This window comes from Schistocerca americana, chromosome X (genome assembly GCF_021461395.2).
Source record: "Schistocerca americana isolate TAMUIC-IGC-003095 chromosome X, iqSchAmer2.1, whole genome shotgun sequence".
Lineage (NCBI taxonomy): Eukaryota > Metazoa > Arthropoda > Insecta > Orthoptera > Acrididae > Schistocerca > Schistocerca americana.
Genome location: NC_060130.1, coordinates 1,001,063,465 through 1,001,083,427, shown reverse-complemented (window position 1 = coordinate 1,001,083,427; position 19,963 = coordinate 1,001,063,465). Strand labels below are relative to the sequence as shown.

At 39.2% G+C, this 19,963-nt stretch overlaps 1 protein-coding gene and 1 long non-coding RNA gene across 4 annotated transcripts in view; one reads left to right on the top strand and one right to left on the bottom strand.

The window, feature by feature from the left end:
• The window catches only part of LOC124554775, a 47,791-nt gene extending 31,680 nt beyond the window's left edge, over window positions 1–16,111 (top strand). Inside the window, exon 3 of one of the 2 annotated variants that reach the window (XR_006968443.1) lies at window positions 15,822–16,111. This is a non-coding gene — a long non-coding RNA (uncharacterized LOC124554775). Of the gene's footprint in view, window positions 1–14,913; window positions 15,064–15,821 lie in introns of those variants that run through there. The other variant, XR_006968444.1, reaches the window with a different exon arrangement.
• The window catches only part of LOC124554772 (ER degradation-enhancing alpha-mannosidase-like protein 1), a 206,606-nt gene that overhangs the window by 12,932 nt on the left and 173,711 nt on the right, over window positions 1–19,963 (bottom strand). For both annotated transcript variants that reach the window (XM_047128419.1, XM_047128418.1), the window contains exons 8-9: window positions 13,904–14,074; window positions 72–230 (exon numbers count right to left, since the gene is read on the bottom strand). In XM_047128419.1, the coding sequence (XP_046984375.1) occupies window positions 72–230; window positions 13,904–14,074 (330 nt within the window). The remainder of the gene's footprint in view (window positions 1–71; window positions 231–13,903; window positions 14,075–19,963) is intronic.

The window sequence follows — 19,963 nt, the reverse complement described above, 5'->3', positions numbered from 1 at the left end:
TAGTATAGTAAAATTCAGCAAGTTTTAAAATGTTATGTAATTATATTCATTTGTAAGACTGTGATACTTACTGAGGCTTTATAAGCTGGTGATGTCTCCTCTTGCTGAGAATTTTCTGATGCAATCCATGGTTTTTTACGGAAACTAGAATGGATTGGAAACAAATGGCCTTCTGTGCTGAACAAGTAGTGATTTGAATGTTTATTTACATGGTTATCTGTATCAAATAGCTGTAAAAAGAAGTAAACATTATTTGCTTTAAAAGTTGCATGTTCTAATAATAATAATAATAATAATAATAATAGTAATAATAAACAACAGTGCCTATCCAAGCAGAAGGATAATGAAAGCAGCACTGTGCCTTCTAGTACTTCAGAAAGGATTAGAAGGATTTATTCTGGCACTCAAAGTGCAAGAAAAATTGATGCAAAGCATATCAGCTTCTAGTCCATATTATTCTCTTCCCAAGAGAAGGGGGCAATGGTGGTGGTGGTGGTGACACAGCATAAAGGAGCAAAGATGTTAGTGAGCATACTGCACTTTGAGCAGTTCCAAGATGCACCATCATCCTTCCAGGCACACATCTTGTTTGAGTGAGCATCCCATTGAAACTTAAGAAGATCAAATGCTATTACTGAAATTAAGATGACAAATAGTGTACCCAGAATCTGAGATAGCACTTATGAAAGGAGATAGATGCACAGATTTAAGGACCAATTTTTATAAAATAAAATGCACACTCATTGAAAAACTGTTTATTAATCACCAAAGATATTAATGCTACCATGTCAGTACAATGTACTTCACTGGGAGAGTACAATTTGAATGGGATTTGTGTGTATCATTTTGGTATGAGGCAGGTAAAATTTAGATACATACAAATACTTTCTTCATTCTAATTTTTAGTAGTTTTTAACATTGACAGATAATACAGGGAACTACATTGCAACCTGGAAGGTACAAAACTACTTGGAACTTATTGTCTGGGTACACGGGCTACTATTCAATATCCATAACTTGTTCTTGCTTTCTTCAAACTGATAACCCTGACTGTATGTGCTGCTGAAGATAACAATCACCTTCAAATATTTTTTAAGTATCAACTATAAAACAATGGCTGCCAATTATGAGGTAATTGACACAAAATGAGATTTTATGTAAAGCCAGAAATGAAAACCCTCATGGCACATACATGGAATATACAAGTTGTGGATGGCATAGGGAAGTACAGTAAATCACGTAGGTGTGATCGAACAGAATCTTCATTTCCATATTGAAAATAAAACAATAAAGTTTCTACAAACACTTTGACGTATAATAATGTTACAGGCACGTAACAGATACTGTATCAGTAACTGCAGTAAAAAAAAAAATGTTTAAAGACTTTATGAAAGGTTTTTGAACATCATTGTTAACAAACAGGATAACAGGTTTTTTTTGTTTGCACACAATGAGAGGTTTTGTGGGTCTGTCTTTATCCCCAGTGGCGGGATGATGATGATGATGATGATGATGATGATGATGTGTTTAAAGGGACTGGACTACTGGATTATCAGTCCCGCCTTATGAGAGAAACACTGAAGTGGTAAAAAAATGAGGCCTTGGCTGCTCAAACCATATAAGGAAGTCAAAGAGTTTAAAAAGGGCATTACAGTGGTTGTTACACGATAGGTAAAAGAAAATACAGATAACCCGGACAGCATCTTGTACAAGAGGGTCTAAGGGTACAACAAGGTGACGGGGGAAGAAACTAACCTGAGGTAGTAGCTTCAGGGAGGGGGGGGGGGGGGAAGGGGGAGGTGGTACCCGCCACAGAGGGAGGCTCTTCCCACCACAACCACCTCTAATACTGGAAGGCTGTTGGAGGTCCTTCACTAGAATATCGAGTCTGATACCTGTTGGTCTAGCCAGTTTTGGGCAATACGCAAACAGTCTGAACTGTTGGTTGTGGAACAGAGTTGAGTCACATGGGTGGGTAGGCATCTGGCAGTCTGTGACTGTGTAACTTGCCAGAAGAAGCTGTTGTCTAACTCGCAGTGGTGGGATACCGGCTTTCGCCAGGAGGCTGTCAACAGGGCTTGTATGGAAGGCCCCTGTTGCCAACCGCATGTCGGTGTGGCAATCAGGGTCCAGCAAGCTTAGTACAGATGGTGCTGCCGACACATAGGCAACACATCTATGGTCCAAGTGGGATAAAATCAGTGCTTTGTAAAATCTCAGAATAACTGTGCTGTCCATGCCTCATGAGGAGTGACTAAGCTGCTTTGAACCGCCAGACATGTGGCAGCCAAGTTAGCTTGCTGTCACATAAAATACCTAAAAATTGGAAAGTTTCAATGACTTCAAGTAACTGGTCACCAAGATCAATCTCTGGGTGTGGGTGCACAGTCCAAAATTGACAAAAATGCATACCTCATGATTTAGCAGATGAAAATTGATGGCCACGATTCAGAGCCCACCAATGGACTCCTCAGACAGCTCCCTGAAGTTGGCACTCAGCAGTCCGCATTGATGCGGAGGCATAGTACAGGCAAAGATCACCCACTTACAATACCATTGATGACAATAGCAAACCCCATTCATGCAGTGCGCACTGCAAATTCATGAACCATGTAATCTGTTGTGGACTGGAAAGCCCAAAAGCCACTTTGGAATCTTGATATATACCCTCCGGCTTCAAGGCACCAACAAGGACGGCGGATGATCCATTTGTTTGAATAGCTTACACAGCCCCTTCAACAGAGAGATTGGCTGGCAGTTAGTTAAAATACGTGGGTCCTTTCCCAGTTTCAGGACAGGAATAATAATACCTTCCCACCATTGAGAGGGAAATATTCCCTTCCGCCAGATACGATTAAAAAGCCTGAGGATGTGTTTCACGCTGTCGGCACCAAGATGTTTGAACATTTGGTTGTAGATTTTGTCAGGCTGTGGGGCTGTATCTCAACACACTGCCAAAGCACGGTGACGCTCCCATTCATTAAAAGGGACATTATATGATAGAGAGCTGTGTGTATAGAAACCTAGTGGATGGCACTCAACAAGGGGTTTCCGTGTCAGGAAATGAGGATGGAAATTACTGCAAGTGGACACTTCAATGAAGTTTGCCACAAAATATTTGGTAAATACCATGGATCACTGCAGATGTTACCATTGACAAGTATGCCGGGGACCACCATAGGTGGCGGATGGCCGCAAATGTCGCGGAGTTTATTCCATACTTGGGATGAGGGGGTGTGGGACTGCCTACATGATACCTATTCCTCCTAACACTACTCCTTCCTTTTCTTTATTAAAATTGTGCTTTCGCCCAGAGCCTCTTCAAAGATATTAAATTATCCATAGAAGGATGCTGCTTGTGCCGTTGAAGTGCCCTGCAGTGTTCCCTGATAGCTGTGGCTATGCCTTCAGACCACCATCGCACCAGCACGAGCCTGAAGAGTAAGGTATCTTGGCTGCTGCACATGAGTAATAGTATCAATAGCATCCTGTACCAATTTGTCAATATCTGTACATGACTGGTTGCAGAACTGACTGAAGGACAAAGCTTGCCACTCACCTTTCTTAAGCAACCAACATAGAGCATGTTCTGTGTGTCAGAGTGGAGAGGGAGATAATAATAGGAAAATGGTGGTTGTCACACAGATAGCCACGGACACGCCACTAAATGAGGTGTAAGATACCCAGGCTACAAACTGCATGATCAATAGCTGAAAATGTTTTTTATTTATTGTTCCGTGGGACCAAATTAAGGGGAAGTCTCCATGGTCATGGAATGAGTCAATACATGACATCGTAACACGATATTAGAAACAGATAAAATGAAATATAAAAAAAACATATTCAGGTGACAAGTCGTAAGTTTAAATAAAGAAAATCAACACTGTAACACTGGAATTTGCTTAATTTTTTAGCTCTTCCAGGAGCTCCTCGACAGAATAGAAGGAGTGAGCCATGAGGAAACTCTTCAGTTTTGACTTAAAAGAGTTTGGGCTACTGCTAAGATTTTTGAGTTCTTGTGTTAGCTTATTGAAAATGGATGCAGCAGAATACTGCACTCCTTTCTGCACAAGAGTCAAGGAAGTGCATTCCACATGCAGATTGGATTTCTGCCTAGTATTAACTGAGTGAAAGCTGCTAACTCTTTGGAATAGGCTAATATTGCTAACAACAAACGACATTAAAGAAAATATATACTGTGAGGGAAATGTCAGAATTCCCAGACTATTGAACAGGGGTCGACAAGAGGTTCTCGAACTTACACCACATATAGCTCGAACAGCCAGTTTTTGAGCCAAAAATACCCTTTTTGAATCAGAAGGATTACCCCAAAAAATAATACCATACAACATAAGCATATGAAAATATGCGAAGTAGACTACTTTTTGTGTTGAAGTGTCACTTATTTCAGATACTGTTCTAATGGTAAATAAAGTAGCATTTAGTTTCTGAACAAGATCCCGGACATGGGCTTTCCACAACAGCTTACTATCTATCCGAACGCCTAGGAACTTTAACTGTTCTGTCTCGCTTATAATATGCCCATTCTGTCTGATCAAAATATCGGTTCTTGTTGAATTGTGAGTTAGAAACTGTAAAAACTGAGTCTTATTGTGATTTAGCATAAAATTATTTTCCACAAGCCACGAACTTACTTCATGAACTACATTATTTGATACTGTTTCAATATTACACACAAGATCCTTCACTAACAAGCTGGTGTCATCAGCAAACAGAAATATTTTTGAATCACCTGTAATACTAGAAGGCATATCATTTACATAAATAAGAAACAGCAGTGGCCCCAGCACCGACCCTTGGGGAACGCCCCACTTAACGGTGGCCCATTGGGACTGAATATCACTACCACTCTCAATATTGCTTTCTGTTCTTAAAGTAAGAGGAGAACCAATTGTAAGCTACTCCCCTTACTCCATAATGGTCCAGCTTCTGCAGTAATATTTTGTGGTCAACACAGTCAAAAGCCTTCGTTAAATCAAAGAAAACACCTAGCGTTCACAACCTTTTATTTAATCTGTCCGAAACCTCACAGAAAAAAAAAAGAATATAGCATTTTCAGTTGTTAAACCATTTCTAAAACCAAACTGAACATTTGACAGCAAATTATGTGAATTTAAATGCTCCAGTAACCTTGTATATACAACCTTCTCGATAACTTTAGCAAACACCGATGGCATAGAAATAGGTCTAAACTTGTCAACATTATCAATGTCTCCCTTTTTATAAAGTGGCTTCACTACCGAGTACTTTAATCGGTCAGGAAACCGACCACTCCTAAACGAAAAGTTACAGATATGGCTAAGTACTGAGCTAACATACATAGAACAATACTTCAGTATTCTGCTAGATACCCCATCATATCCATGAGAGTTCTTGGTCTTTAGTGATTTAATTATTAACTCAATCTCCCTCTTGTCAGTATCATGGAGGAGCATTTCAGGTAACAGTCTCGGAACACTTTTTTCTAAGAGCACTATATGATTCCCTGTTGGGACTAGGTTTCTATTTAGTTCACCTGCTATGTTCAGAAAGTGATTATTAAATACTGTACATATATGCGACTTATCAGTAACACGGACATTCCCACTACGCACTGATTCTATATCCTCGACCTGTCTCTGCAGACCAGCCACTTCCTTTACGACTGACCATATGGTTTTAATTTTATCCTGAGACTTAGCTATTCTATCTGCATACCACATACTTTTTGCCTTCCTAATAACATTTTTAAGCATCTTACAATACTGTTTGTAATGGGCTGCTGCATTTAGATTTTAACTGTTTCTAACGTTTTGATATAATTGCCACTTTGTTCTACAAGATATTCTTATCCCTCTAGTCAGCCACCCAGGCTGCCTGTTTGTGCCAGTACCCTGTTTTGAACGTTCTAACGGAAAGCAACTTTCACAGAGCACGAGAAAAGTCCTGAGAAAAGCATTATATTTATCGTCTACTGTATCAGCGCTATAAACATCTTGCCAATCTTGTTCCTTGATAAGGTTTACAAAGGTCTCTACAGCAACTGGATCAGCTTTCCTAAACAGCTGATGACTTTATTTAACATGTGTTGCAGCACAAAAATCTTTTAGAGTTAAAATTAGTGCATCATGATCTGAAAGGCCATTCACCTTTTTGCTAACAGAATGCCCTTCTAATAATGAGGAATGAACAAAAATGTTGTCTATGGTTGTTCTACTGTTCCCTTGCACTCTCGTTGGAAAGAATACGGTTTGCATAAGATTATATGAATTAAGGAGGTCTACCAGCATCCTCTTCCTTGCACAATCACTTATACAATTAATATTGAAGTCACCACATATAACTAACTTTTTGTATTTCCTATAAAGGGTACAAAGAACCTCCTCTAGCTTTAGCAAAAATGTTGTGAAATCGGAGTCTGGGAGCTATAAATGACAACAGTTAGAAGTTTAGCTCCATTAAATTTAACCACACCTGCACAACATTCAAACACCTTTTCAGTGCAGTACTTTGAAACATCAATTGACTCAAATGGGATGCCATTTTTCACATACATGGCTACTCCCCCACACCGCAAAGAGCTCCTCGAAAAGTTGCCAGCCAACCTGTATCCTGGTAAAGGAAGCCTCTGAATTATCTCCTTATTTAAGAAGTGTTCAGATATACCAATAATTTCAGAGTCAACATCTATAAGCAGTTCACTAGCATTATCTCTAATACCTTGTATATTTTGATGAAATATACTAATTCCCTCATTACTCGGATACCTAAGCTTTGTCAAAAGTGGTTCCTTTGTTAGAGAGACTTCCCTTAAGCAGGAATACCTATCAGCTGATTTCAATCTAAAAAAGGTGCAGCTCTAACACCCACTACTGCAGGAATTTTCCCATGAGTGATCCCACCATCCCCACCTATGCTGTCACCTATAAGCTTTGCCAACCTCCCCTTCCCATACCTGTTGAGGTGCAGCCCATGTCTAGTGAAACCCATCCTGCTGATAGACTCCACCGACACCACTGAAATGTGACCCATGCTTTCTGTCATCAGCGCACCCCCAAGTCTCATGTTATTACGCCTGACGGCTGTATTAAGATGAGGCCGATCGTGACGCTGAAACAGTTCCACGAAATGCACATTCGTGTTGCCAGTCTGAGTGGCTATCTTTTCCAGGTCACCATCTATGTTATACTCTCCATCCCTATCAATACTATTACCAGCCCCACCCACAATCACTACCTGATCCTCTTTAGTAAAATCCCTACATAACCCCCCTATGTTAACAGTCACCTGAGCCAACCCTGCATTAGGCTTCACAATGCTGGTGACCTGGTACTCACTCCCCAGCACTTCCTGCAACTGCTGGCCTACACCTCTGCCATGAGAACTACCTAACAGCAGAACCTTCTTCTTCCTCTTCGACTTTGCAACTGTTCTAGGCACAGTAACTACTGAGGTCTGCTGCATACTTCCTACATCTACAGCTACTAGAGATTCCTCTCCACTAGACTCTGACAGTTGGTCATATCTATTGTAAACACCAATAGTAAAACTATCTGAAAATCTTCTTCTCCTAGCAGATCTCTTGCCAACAGCCAGCTCCCATTCCCCAACCCCCTTCTCCCTCCTCATCCTATCTAGCTCCTCCTGTGCGTTTTTCAACTGCACCTGAAGGGCACAGATCTTACGCTCCTGCTCCTCTATCAACTAACTCTTGCTACATAACCTGCAGTTCCAGGAGAGGATCTCACCAGAATGCCCACTGGCTTCCCCACTGCATTCCCCCCAGTGAAAATACTTCGAACAAGTCTCACACCGCAATCCACTACTCACGAACCTACGGCAAAGCCCACACTTCTCACTCATGGTAAAATTTTACTTTTTCTAAGTTCCGCTACTACAATAAGAAAATGTTAAAAACCTGGCTACAATACTCACAAACTTACTCTACAAGGGAAGTAACTACTATTATTAACAGTATTAATAAACAACAAATGTGAATATAACAAAAGACTAATACAGAAAGAGAATCAAACGTCTAATGACACAGTAACGAAGCTGAAAACAGTTCCCAAAAAGTTCTTCTGAAATTATTTCACCAGAAAACACCAAGAACACCGGTTGAAGACTACTAAAGTTCCTAAATAAACCACTATACACAAACAATTCATTAGTACTTAGCTTTCGATGCGCCGCTACAACTGCAACTGGTCAGCGCGGAAATTGTTCTGTGGGTCACACCAATATGGGTTGTAGTTCGAATGTTGAGTAGACAGACATTCAATTCTAAACAAGGTGTTCTAGTACTTGGTCTCTGTGAGACATAGTGCTGCTGCCCCACAGATAATTATGGGCATTAGTCCCCCAATAAGAGGAAGGGGACAGGGAGCCATGCCACTAACTATTGGAAAGTGTCTGTGGGTAAATAAACATTACATATTGTCAACCGAACTGACAGGTAAACACTAACAGTCATGGCCTCTAGCACAGTTGTAAGGGGTAATTGCTCACTGAAAATATCAGAGCATATGAGGGCACAGATACCACCAGATACTCACTCAATGTTAACATGATTGATACAGTAAGGTTTGTAGCTTTTCTGAGCAGGGAGGTGTATTGCCGTAAACAATGTTTCCTGAAGCGCTATGCCAGTTATGGAGTAAGTAGCCATTAAATGACAGACTTTGTTCAAATGGCAATAGTGGCTGTTACAGTTACAGCTCCATTGAATGAGCATTGGTGTCAGGGTTGAGAAAGTGCCAAATGGAAAAGATGGATGTGATTACTTCGCTACCAGGTCATGGTCCACGAATGCATGATCCGTCACCCATGTGCATAGGCTCAACCGCTGCAGGGTTGGGGAGAGGAACATCTGAAGCCTCAGAAAGTACCTTATCTTTCTTATTCTTCTGAGACTTAGATTTCTGTGAAGATTTTGCTCATTTTATCTTCCAGGAGTGAAGAGGACTACTTTTCTTTGTCCCGCTGCCAGTGGTTGCAAATCTTTGTCTTGCGCAGGAGTTGGGGGTGGGGTGGCACCTTGACATGTGTCCTCATCCCTGACGCCAGAGGATGACTAGGCACCTCTAGTCGCACCAATTGTGTGTGAACCAATGAGGGAGCTGATGTTCCCTCCACCAACTGTGCGGCAGGCCCCGGAATACGACAGGGCTAGATGTCATACGAGACCTCGTCATCATGCGAGGTGTGGACTGTGACATGACAGTTGCTAAATTAGAGACCATATTAGGCGGATGAAGTCTTTTACACTTTTTCCTTGCATCCTGGTAAGACAAGAGGCCACCCGTTTCATACTCTCGAACTTTCTACTCCATCTTTAAGAATGAGCACAGTGGTCAACAACGAGGGTGCAGTTCCGGACAGCTGACACATTGAGGGGGTTGGTCACAAGGACAGCCCTCACGGGATGCCTGTCCACCTAGAGGTAGCCTCATTAGAACAGCAGGATGACATGTGTCCGAACAGTCAACACTTAAAACATCTCATCGGAGAAGGGAGGTAATTCCTGACAGCATACCTACAAACCGTGACAAACTTCTCGGTAAAATGTTGTTGTTGAAGCCTGGGATAAAACCGCGTGTCCACTCCATTATCCTCGAGCTCCTTCTGGATGCGGTGAACAAAATGGACTCCACGCCATGCTAGATTAGTACACAGTTCACCAGTTTGTAGCATTGGGGCCCGATGGAAGATAACACCTTCAATTCTATTGAGCTTGTTATGAGGAGAAAAGGTGACTGATTTATCTCCTAACTTGATACACATCTGAAGTGCCAGTGATCGGTTGGCATGCAATGTTTTGGTCAGCACAGATCCATTTTGATCATCTCTATTGCCGAAACCTTCCCCAACTGATTTACCCTTGCCTGGCTCTTGTCTTGAGGCAAGGCCGATGATGGAAATGCCATAGAATTGTAAACTTCTGTATTAAAATCACTGTTCCTGACTGATGAGATTGCTGTGTTGCCATGGCCACCACTAATCATCCACCCCGATGCCACTCACTCCAATCAGAGACTTTCCCTGTGGGCAACACCCCGCCAAGTAAAGGCCACCTGGAACAGTAGCTGTTGCCCAGAGTCCTGGTACCCCTTGGTTGACACAGGGAGATCATAGCTCAGGCATCACCAGTGCAATCCTTGTGTTGTCACCGGGAAGGTAAATGGCAACCCCACCATGGCAGGCTGACTCTGCACTGGATTTCAGGTGTAGAGGTAGATCCACTTGATTGGTAGGTGCAAAAGATAATAGTGCACAGTGAGAGGTAATGCACCACAGTAAAGCATCTTTCCCCAAACGGCCCGCAATTCAGTAAAATTTGGAAAGTGGAGGTGAAACCCGAAATGGGGACCAGAATTTACAGAGCCAAAAAAGGTGAGAGGAGAAGAAAAAAGTGAAAAGAGTGAAAATGTTCAAAAGTCCGAAGAACAGTCACAAGAATATATATATATATATATATATATATATAATCACTCTCCCTTCACGCATGTGTTGGATGCAAGGATGACATAAATGGACACGGGTGGGTGACAGAATAAAACTGTGGGAGAAGTGCAAAAGATATTTATCATTTCAGGGCTGAAGAGATGGAGACTAAAAAATATTGGAGGATGTGATTAAACTTTTCCAATTGACGATACTGGTTGCTGCGAGTGGTAGAGCACTGTTTAACACAGGTCAGTGGGCATGGATGGAGTATTAGGATTATGGTAATAGATGACACAGCAAAGCCATTTGTGCTCTAATGTGGGGGATAGTCATGAGTCTCCCTCCCTCCCATTCACTCACTCACACTATAGATTCTGAAATTTGAGCATGCAGTTGAAATTGTCAACCAAACACAATTTCAGTTTGCATTTGAAGTTAATTCTATTATCTATCTAAATCCCTATACCACTGGGTGCATGGTCAAAGACTTTTACAGCTGAATACCTTACTCTTTTCTGTGCTACACCACAACTAAGTGAACGACAAGGTAAGTAATTTCTCTCCTAGTATCATATTTACTAATATTACTATTGTTTTCTAACTGTAACTGACTGCTGACAACGAACTTAAAAGGGAGTAAATGTACTGTGACACTGTTGTTAGTATGCTGAACTGTTATAAGAAGTTCTGCAGGGAGGGACACACCACACATTATTCTTAGTAGAAATTTCTGAGCAACAAACATTTTGTTTCCTCAATGACAAGTTACCCAGAAACATGCTGTTGTAAGACATTAAGTGAATGAAAATAGAAGTAAATCAACTTTTTGACAGTTTCATCTCTAAAATATGTAATTATCTGTAACACAATTGTTGCACAGCTTAGAAGTTTTGAGATCTGCAACATGGGGCTTCCAGATCACGTTCTTTTCAGTATAAAGAATTTAGAATATTCTGCTTCATTTATTGATTTACTCCCATGCATTATTTCTAATGGTGTGGTCAGGCATTATGCAGTACAGAATTGCATATGCTGTGTTTTATCTAAGTTCAGTGACAGCACATTTGCAGAGATAGGGTTATTAATCCTCGAGAAAATTTTATTTGCATTTCAAAGCACAACAGTTCCTCCATTAGGCTTGTTTCTAATACTTGCACCATTTACAAAAATAGGTATTTCACCTTCTTTTAAATCTGATGGCAGATCAATCGTATATAACAAAAACAGAAGGGGACCCAGTGTACCAGTATCTGCAATACACCTGCAGTGATTATTCCCATTATGTAGATGACAATTCAAAGGGTACATTCCCTGGGTTTCTTACTGTGACACTCTGCACCCTTTTAGTTAAATAAGATGAAAACCAAAGAGATCTATGTAATATTGTAGCTTATCTAAGAGAATACTATGAGCTGCAAAATCGAATGCTTTTGACAAGTCACAGAAAATTTAGGTAGTTGTTTGCACAGATGATTGCATACCGTGTGAGGCCACACTGTGCAGCTATTACCAGTGTTAAACAAAAGGTTCTGCTAGTAGGTATCCAGTTCAATTAAAATAAAATGGTCTGTATTTACTTCTGGGGGAAGATGTGCTCCAGTAATAGGGTGCCTCAAAATCACAAACATCCAGTTGCTTACAGAGTGAAGATGTTCATACGGTCTCAGGTAATACCAGCATTTATTTTACTTACTTTCTGTTTTTACTACATATGTACGTTAACAGTACCAAATGGTCATGAAGCAGTCTGCTATATTAAGCGAACAACAACAAAATACAGATAACAACAACAGTGGATAGTATGTTAAGTTCAAATTCCACATAATAAGCAGGTAATGGTAAGGTGATGCCTTCAGCAATTGTTAGGAATCATCTTTTAGGTCAGTAATATTTGCAAGGGTGGTTAGAGCAATAGGAAGTGGTCAGAATATAGTTTGTACGAAGACTCACTTGCGCAACAAAATTTGACGAACAGATGGTTTCAGACATGAAACACCCATTTTCAAGATTCCTACAAGAAGACAAAACCTTAGGTTAGTGACTTTAATGTGTGACCTCTAAACAAGGTACCTACTAATAGAATCACTTACAACTAGCAGTGAAGCCACCACTTCAAAAAAATCAGAGATTTTACAAAGAGTTTGTATGAGTCACTGCATTGACGTGTAAGGTTAAAAGTGCATAGAACATAATAAAAATCAATCTCAGCTAATCAACAATAAAGTGCACCTCCTATTCTTGTGACTGCTTCAGAATGAAAAGATACTCCTTACTACGCACGGATGTATACTTTCTGCACTTGCTTGTTTGACTCCAGCATCCACAACTGCCCAGAGATAAAGTGACAGCATGCCCCTAGCAAGCTGCTATGTGACATTCTTTTTGTTGCTTGTGATTAGATACTGAGCCTGAAGGCCAACATATTCTTTTCACTGAGTAGACTCTGGGAGGTGGAATAAAAACTTACTAATTTTGCAAATGGCTCTGAGCATTATGGGACTTAACAGCTGTGGTCATCAGTCCCCTAGAACTTAGAACTACTTAAACCTAACTAACCTAAGGACATCACACACATCCATGCCCGAGGCAGGATTCAAACCAGCTACCGTAGCAGTCGCGCGGTTCCGGACTGTGCGCCTAGAACCGCGAGACCACCGCGGCCGGCACTAATTTTGCAGTTGTCCTGTTTATTGAGTAGTGGTTCAGGTTCTCTCTTCTTCTTGGCAGAAAATATTTCCACTTCTGTCAGGGTATAAAGTAATTTACCTTCTCTTACCCTGTGCAGGACTTTTAAACCATTTTGTGTGCCTCCACTGTTGTGGATTATATAACCAGATTTCTCACAGAGTTTCCATACTGATATCAGTAATCTTGTAACAGGTCTTTTAACACATTCTACAGTACAATTAAGACTATGTACCACATATTATATCCTGTAACTCACTTGGTAGTAGCAGGGAATGATCTGAACACAGACAATTCTTAACTGTAAAAAAGGGTTGATGCCTATGATTGTTTACAGCACTGGCCATTTTACGGTATATCAAAAACATACTATCAAATTCTTACTGTTTTGCCTGAAAAACTTTCAAATAACAAAATTTTGCATTGCAGTATCCATTGACTTCTCAGATCTAATAAGAACAACAATGGAAAACACAGGAAAGAAATACATAGTTGTGTATATGAGGTAATGTTGGATACCTTTAAAGCTGAGTTATAATTAATTATCACAATGCAGCACTTTTTCTGAATTATAGCACATAAATGACCTTTCACAGCCATGGAAGAGTCCCTCAGCTTCTACAGAGCAACTGTTCCTTGCATAGGTCTATGAGGTTAGGTCTGTCAATGGTAAAATTGTATGCTTCTAGTTAGATTTGAGCACTACGAAACTTGAAAAATTTGACTCTATTAGTACATAGACTTACAAAGAATACGAAGAGAAACTACTCACCAAATACAAGTATTTGCATGTCTCACTAAGAAAGAAACTTTCCATCCGGTCCTCAAGACTCTTGTCTAAAACATTGTGAATGGTTGCATAACCACATTCTGTACGTGTATAATTGTTGAGACTTCGTAAGATTTCCATGCCCACATGCAAATAAAATGGATTCTTTGTTGCCTATAGATGCAAATTAAAAATTACACACTGAAATTTTCAACCAGAATAAAACACAAATCAAAGAGCTAGTGAATAGCTACTCTTCATGATCATCATCATAATGCTACATCTCTTTCAGTAGCTACAGCCTATTTAAAGCAGAGCAAGAGATATTCAATAAATGAAAACACTCAGTAAATTTACAAGCCATGCAATGAAGGACTGTCAGTAACAAAAAGTGTCAGAAATATGCATGTTACTTATCTAATCTGCTGCCGTTATCTTTATGAAGTCTACACTGAACTGCCAAATGTATCCCCTGTGTATATTATACATTGTGGCAAACAATATTAAGTATGTGTAACAGATTCATTTATAAAACTTTACATAAATAATTTAATTAAATTAATAGTTACAGATCTAATACAGATAAAAATAAATCACATTCACAAAAAATAAGTATAAATTCTAATTAATGTAAGTATGTATACACAAGATCACAGAAGCATCTGCCTATGAATCAATACAGCAAATTGTAATACCTGTATTTTAGCTGTTGCAATATATGCACAGTAGGCAATCAGTTGTATGTGGAAATTTGCATGAAAGTTGGCTGTTTATCAAACGATTATTAACTTATATAGTTTTTAATGTACATTTCTTAATGGAATCTGACAAAAAAATAATCCACAGGTGTTTAATAACCTCTATGATTTGTATAAATTATTCCACTCTAGTATCTCAAGGTAAGACTACCCTAAGAGGTAGTCTACTAATCCACATAACATGCTCAAGTTTAACTCATATCTGTTAATTTATTGCTCAATCAAAGCAAATAGTAGATGTTTATATCCTTTCAGAATGCCTTCACAAACAAGCAGGGAACTTTAGAGAACAGGTGGAACAATCTATTATCCTGTCAACCTTAAGACAATATGGTATGTTCAATCATTTTCTTTGTGTGCTAATACAGCAAACAATAACAGGTGTCGTACTTCAGTACTATCTCTACTAGACTCCATATACTTTGCAATCATAAATAGTATCACACTAACTGTTTTTGATACTTTAACTGTCTGGGATAATAAAGAATTTATGACATGTTGGTAGCTGGTTTTCAAATATTATTCTTAACTGTCAGGATGATGGAATAGCTATCTTGCTTGTACATTCATGAAGGTTCTTACTCTTATTACATGGTAAGCTACTATACATTTCTTCATCTTTAATTCCAATCTATTTTAAAACCAAATGCTGGTTCAAGATAATTCATGAGATTCATACAATGTATGTAGAATATGAAGTTATGAACTTGATACACTGTTTACTGAACTTTTAGTGATGTTATTTAACTCGTTATTAAATATGACACACAGTACAACATGTTTATGTACTAATACTCTCACAGACAGAGACTGAAATAAACTGTGATTTTTGTTCCTTTATTTTAACAATGAAATATTGTTCTGTTTATAAGTTCATGTTTATCAAAATATATTTTCATATGTCATATCCTCAAGTATAGCTCTGTAGTGAGTCAGGTGTCACACTTTGTAAATAATTAAATTTTTGTATTCACATTAGTTATTTGTCTGTAGCTCCTTCTTCATAGCTTCCTGTGCTGTGCTTTTCAAATTTTTTGATTACTGTTGATGTCACAGACACACCTTGTATAAGTGTCAATTTATGCACAAGTAGAATCTTCAGCTTGACTTCAATATTCTTTGATTTTTTTATTTTTTTTGTTTTTGTTTTTTTTGTTTTTCAGGATACAAGAGATTATGCTACTGGCCCTGTGCTTTGACCAGACAGCATTTTGCGTTTTGTAATACCACTACTTTCCTGCATTTTATAATTTTGATACAGTAAAAGGATAATGGTGATTTTGATATAAATATTGTGTTTGGTCACATGACCTGTAATTAATGTTATCCTTATACAATGCATATTTGGTGGTTGTATGATGATTGTTTTTTGTTTGTGAACTTTGAACACACTGTTTCTAAGTACGATCTTTTTCACTACATATAGGTCCTCAAGGACAGTCTGTTGTTTGATTAAAACTGGTAATGTTTCAATAAAGAAGTGACATACAAAAATTGTGCCAAATCGAGGTTTTTGAAAGTGTGAAATAATAAATGCATTGGTATGTAGTCTGCAAAAATCATCACTATGTGGACAGGCACTAGCTCATGCAAATGGATGACAGCCTACATTACTGAGCTCTTTACAGATGTATGCTAACAACTGTTTTGGCTTACCATCTTTGCTATATTCCTGACTTTGAAGGCTTTCTTTCTTTAATAGTCTTTTCCATATTCCTCGTGATCTAGGTAGTAAAGTAAAGGTTCATGTTTTCTGTGACACACAAAATTCTACAATTATCCCCAATGGTGTGGGTGAAGCACATGTACTTCTTAAACTAAGTCCAGATCGGCAACACTAAATGGCCACATACTCCAGGAACCACATATCCAATAAATCTGTATTCAGCAATTGCTGGCCAAGCACTATGATGTGATCATCACTTACCACCACCCAAGAGGCTTTTTGAATCAATACTGGTTACCACAGAGAAGGTCAATTAATTCAAGCTACATTGTGTTTGAAACCAAAATATTTTCTAAAATTTAACTACATATAAATTTAATGATAGAGAACAGTAGTTCTGTAGTACATCTTGTCTACAATTATAAGGAGTGCCATATTTGGGGTGTGTGGTGCCCCTGTGCAGTAATTTATTTTACACCCCCCCCCCCCCACGCACTTCCTCAACATATTTGTTTATGGACAACCAGTAATAAAGCTATGTAGTCATTAATTTCAATTTGAAACTGTACTGAAGAATTTAAATAATATAACACAAAGCACTTGTGCAAGTTCAACATTCAAAAATAATAAAAGAACTACCACAGTTCAGGAGCCCCTTTTACTGTAAAAATACTGCAGAAACATCGGACTTGAACACAATATATGGTAAAAATTCAAAGAAAACCGCTACAGTTTAATACCCTTTACTAAAATACCTTCACTTAAATGTTTAGTCAGTCTGAAATGGATGATACAATACCATTTAACTGAACTTTTACAAAATTTAGTAAATTTCGAAAAATGACATCCTTTTCACTTTTTTTAACTGAAAACTCATTTATCACTTCCTCAAAATCCAGACTGTCACATGCCCAATACTATGGCTAATACTCCAAGACTGACCAGTCATTCTTTATTTTCTGCTGTGCATATGTAGCTCAGAAGAGGACCTTTCAGCACTAGAGTTTGTTCCTGGAGTACAGTCGTAAATCTTGAATGTTATGTACACATTTGGATAATAATCACCATTTTTAACCAACATTCTACAGAGAAATGAAGGAGAGGATAACCTGTCACCATCATCTTTTGTCATTGGCAACAGACAGCTTTTAAAATGTATACATTCTTCACCAAAGTTGTACTCTATGGCAGAATTTTAAACGGCTGTAAGTTTCTCTACAGCATCATAAATATTAACAGCTTCTACTTCAGTGATATTCGAGAGAAATGAACCTCTTAGGTTACATTCTCTGTAAACATTAAGTCTCTTCTGTAACTCATCCTGAAGACTTTGTGTAATCTTAGAATATGACAGTTTCATTTTTCTCCAGATCTCAACACAATCTGATCCTCCTCCTCCTCCTCCAGGGCATTTGGGTGGTTGTTCTGAGTCAGATGATTCATCAAAGAAACTCTTGGGTTTAATCAGAAGTTTCCTTTTTTGATTCTCAGCAGCTGAAGGAGGTGAAACTGATTCCAAATTTCTGATCTGCATAAGTTTCTCTTCAGCTGACTCCTTGTGAAGTGAAGAAGGTGTCTAAAGCTCAGCAAGAAATATGCAAGTGAGTCTCCAATATAACCCTGAATCGATGAAGAATTGGACAACACACCACACATTAGATCTTTCAGGCTACATGATTATGTGGAGAGCTTCTTGTACTGTAGCCTATGAAATTAATGAGTTCATACAAGGAAGAAGTTATACAGGTGGACTGCAATTACAATAAGAGTTTAATGGCAAGTAGAAATATTTGTCAACTTTTTGTCAGTGAATTATTGAATGCCTGAATGCTGATACAATGCACATTAAAATTATACTTAAAAGTAACTTTGCTTCCCCCCCCCCCCCCCCCCCCCCCCGCCCCTCTCTCCCTCCCTCAAAATTCTGCTGCCCTGTGCAGTTGCACATGTTGCTTGTGCTTAAATACGACCTTGAGTATAAGATTTGCTCTTTTTCATCAGCTGCAAACATAAAAGTGGTGGTGGTGGTGGTGGTGGTGATAGGCCAAGAGAGTCTCTTTGATTAAATGTAAAAATATGCATTGTAAATTGCACTGCTTAGCAACAATATTGTACAACGATGCTTTGAACAATTTTTAACCATACAGGAGAATGTATCACATTTTAAGATCAGCTGTATTAAGTCTATCAACGTAACTGACTTCAGAAGTAGTTTTGGAATGTGTAAGGAAATTTTAACTCAATTTCAGATATAATTTCTAGTATAAACAAATGTATTAGCAGGCCACATGGCATATTCTACAGTGTATCATCCAATCAGTGGACTCCAAAGAGAGAGAGAGAGAGAGAGAGAGAGAGAGAGAGAGAGAGAGAGAGAGAGAGAGAGAGAGTGAGTGTGTGTGTGTGTGTGTGTTTAAGCAAATAAAAGCAGAAAAAGAAGCCAACATTTACAGAACAAAAGTAAGTGCATCTAAATAGAAATTGTCACCTTATGGAACCTTGCACTGTTGAAGTTAACTGTAAGTGTTGAGGGGAAGAAACATTGAGTAGCACACATGTCTACACAAATGGGTACCCCACCTTTCACTGTTTCTCATTCTTATTAAATTTGAGCACGTCATTTCAAAGTGAAGTCAAAGCTCTTGCTCAGGTATCTTAACTCAAATTACATTCCACAGTAAAAAGGGAGCCATCTTTTCAGTGATTTTTTATTTTATTTTTGCCTCTGTCTTTCTACAGATATGGGAATACAATAACACTCATAACACTCCATGCTTTCCATATTTTTAATGTCATCAAATTTGTCAAACAAGACCAGTGCAGCACGATTGGACGGGCACAGATCTGACGAATTTTTTCGCTCTTCGATTCTTGGGGTTGCTGTGGTGGGGTAGCAGTTCACGTTTGCATATCAGTCTGGGCATTCCAGCTGTGCCTTGCGAGACGGACGGTGCTGGGTGTGCTCCACGCTGCACTCAGTCAGTATTCTTCGAAGCTTACCATACTCTGTGTTCTCGGAGTCAAAGGTGTGGTCTTCCTTGACACTGTGCTCTGCTATTGCCAGTTTCTCTGATGTCCCTGTTGCAGATGCCTGATGTGCTCCTCACAGCATCTCAAAATACAGCACTGTATTTGTCCAATGTTTCGTTGGCCACATTCACAGGCAATGCTGTAAATCTCCAGTACGTTGAGGTTAAATGGGTCTTTCGCAGAGCGGAGCCATTCTTATGTCTTCGGTGGTAGGTGGAAAACAGTTTTATGACGGATTTTCCAAGTTGCCTTGCAATTTTGGCTGAAAGCAGTCCCAAGTACGGAAGGAAAGCGAGTCCTGTATCTTCTTCCTCTTCCTGGTTTGCTGCATCTTTACTCTTCTTCAACGCCCTGCTACTGTGTGCTTCACTGCACCCATTTTTGCACGTGCTTGCAGGTACAGGTCTGTGTGGGTCCTCCTCCTACATACTGGATGGCCTCGTGCATTATCTGTCTTATTCTTTATTAGTGTGGCCGAGAAAGGGGGACATCCACTCTCCTCTATTTCAAATGAGAGCAGTATTTTGATACATACTGTTAAGGTGATCCATAAATGCATCCAGTGCCTGTCTGCCATACCACAAAGTACAGTCAACGTAGCAGAAGTGC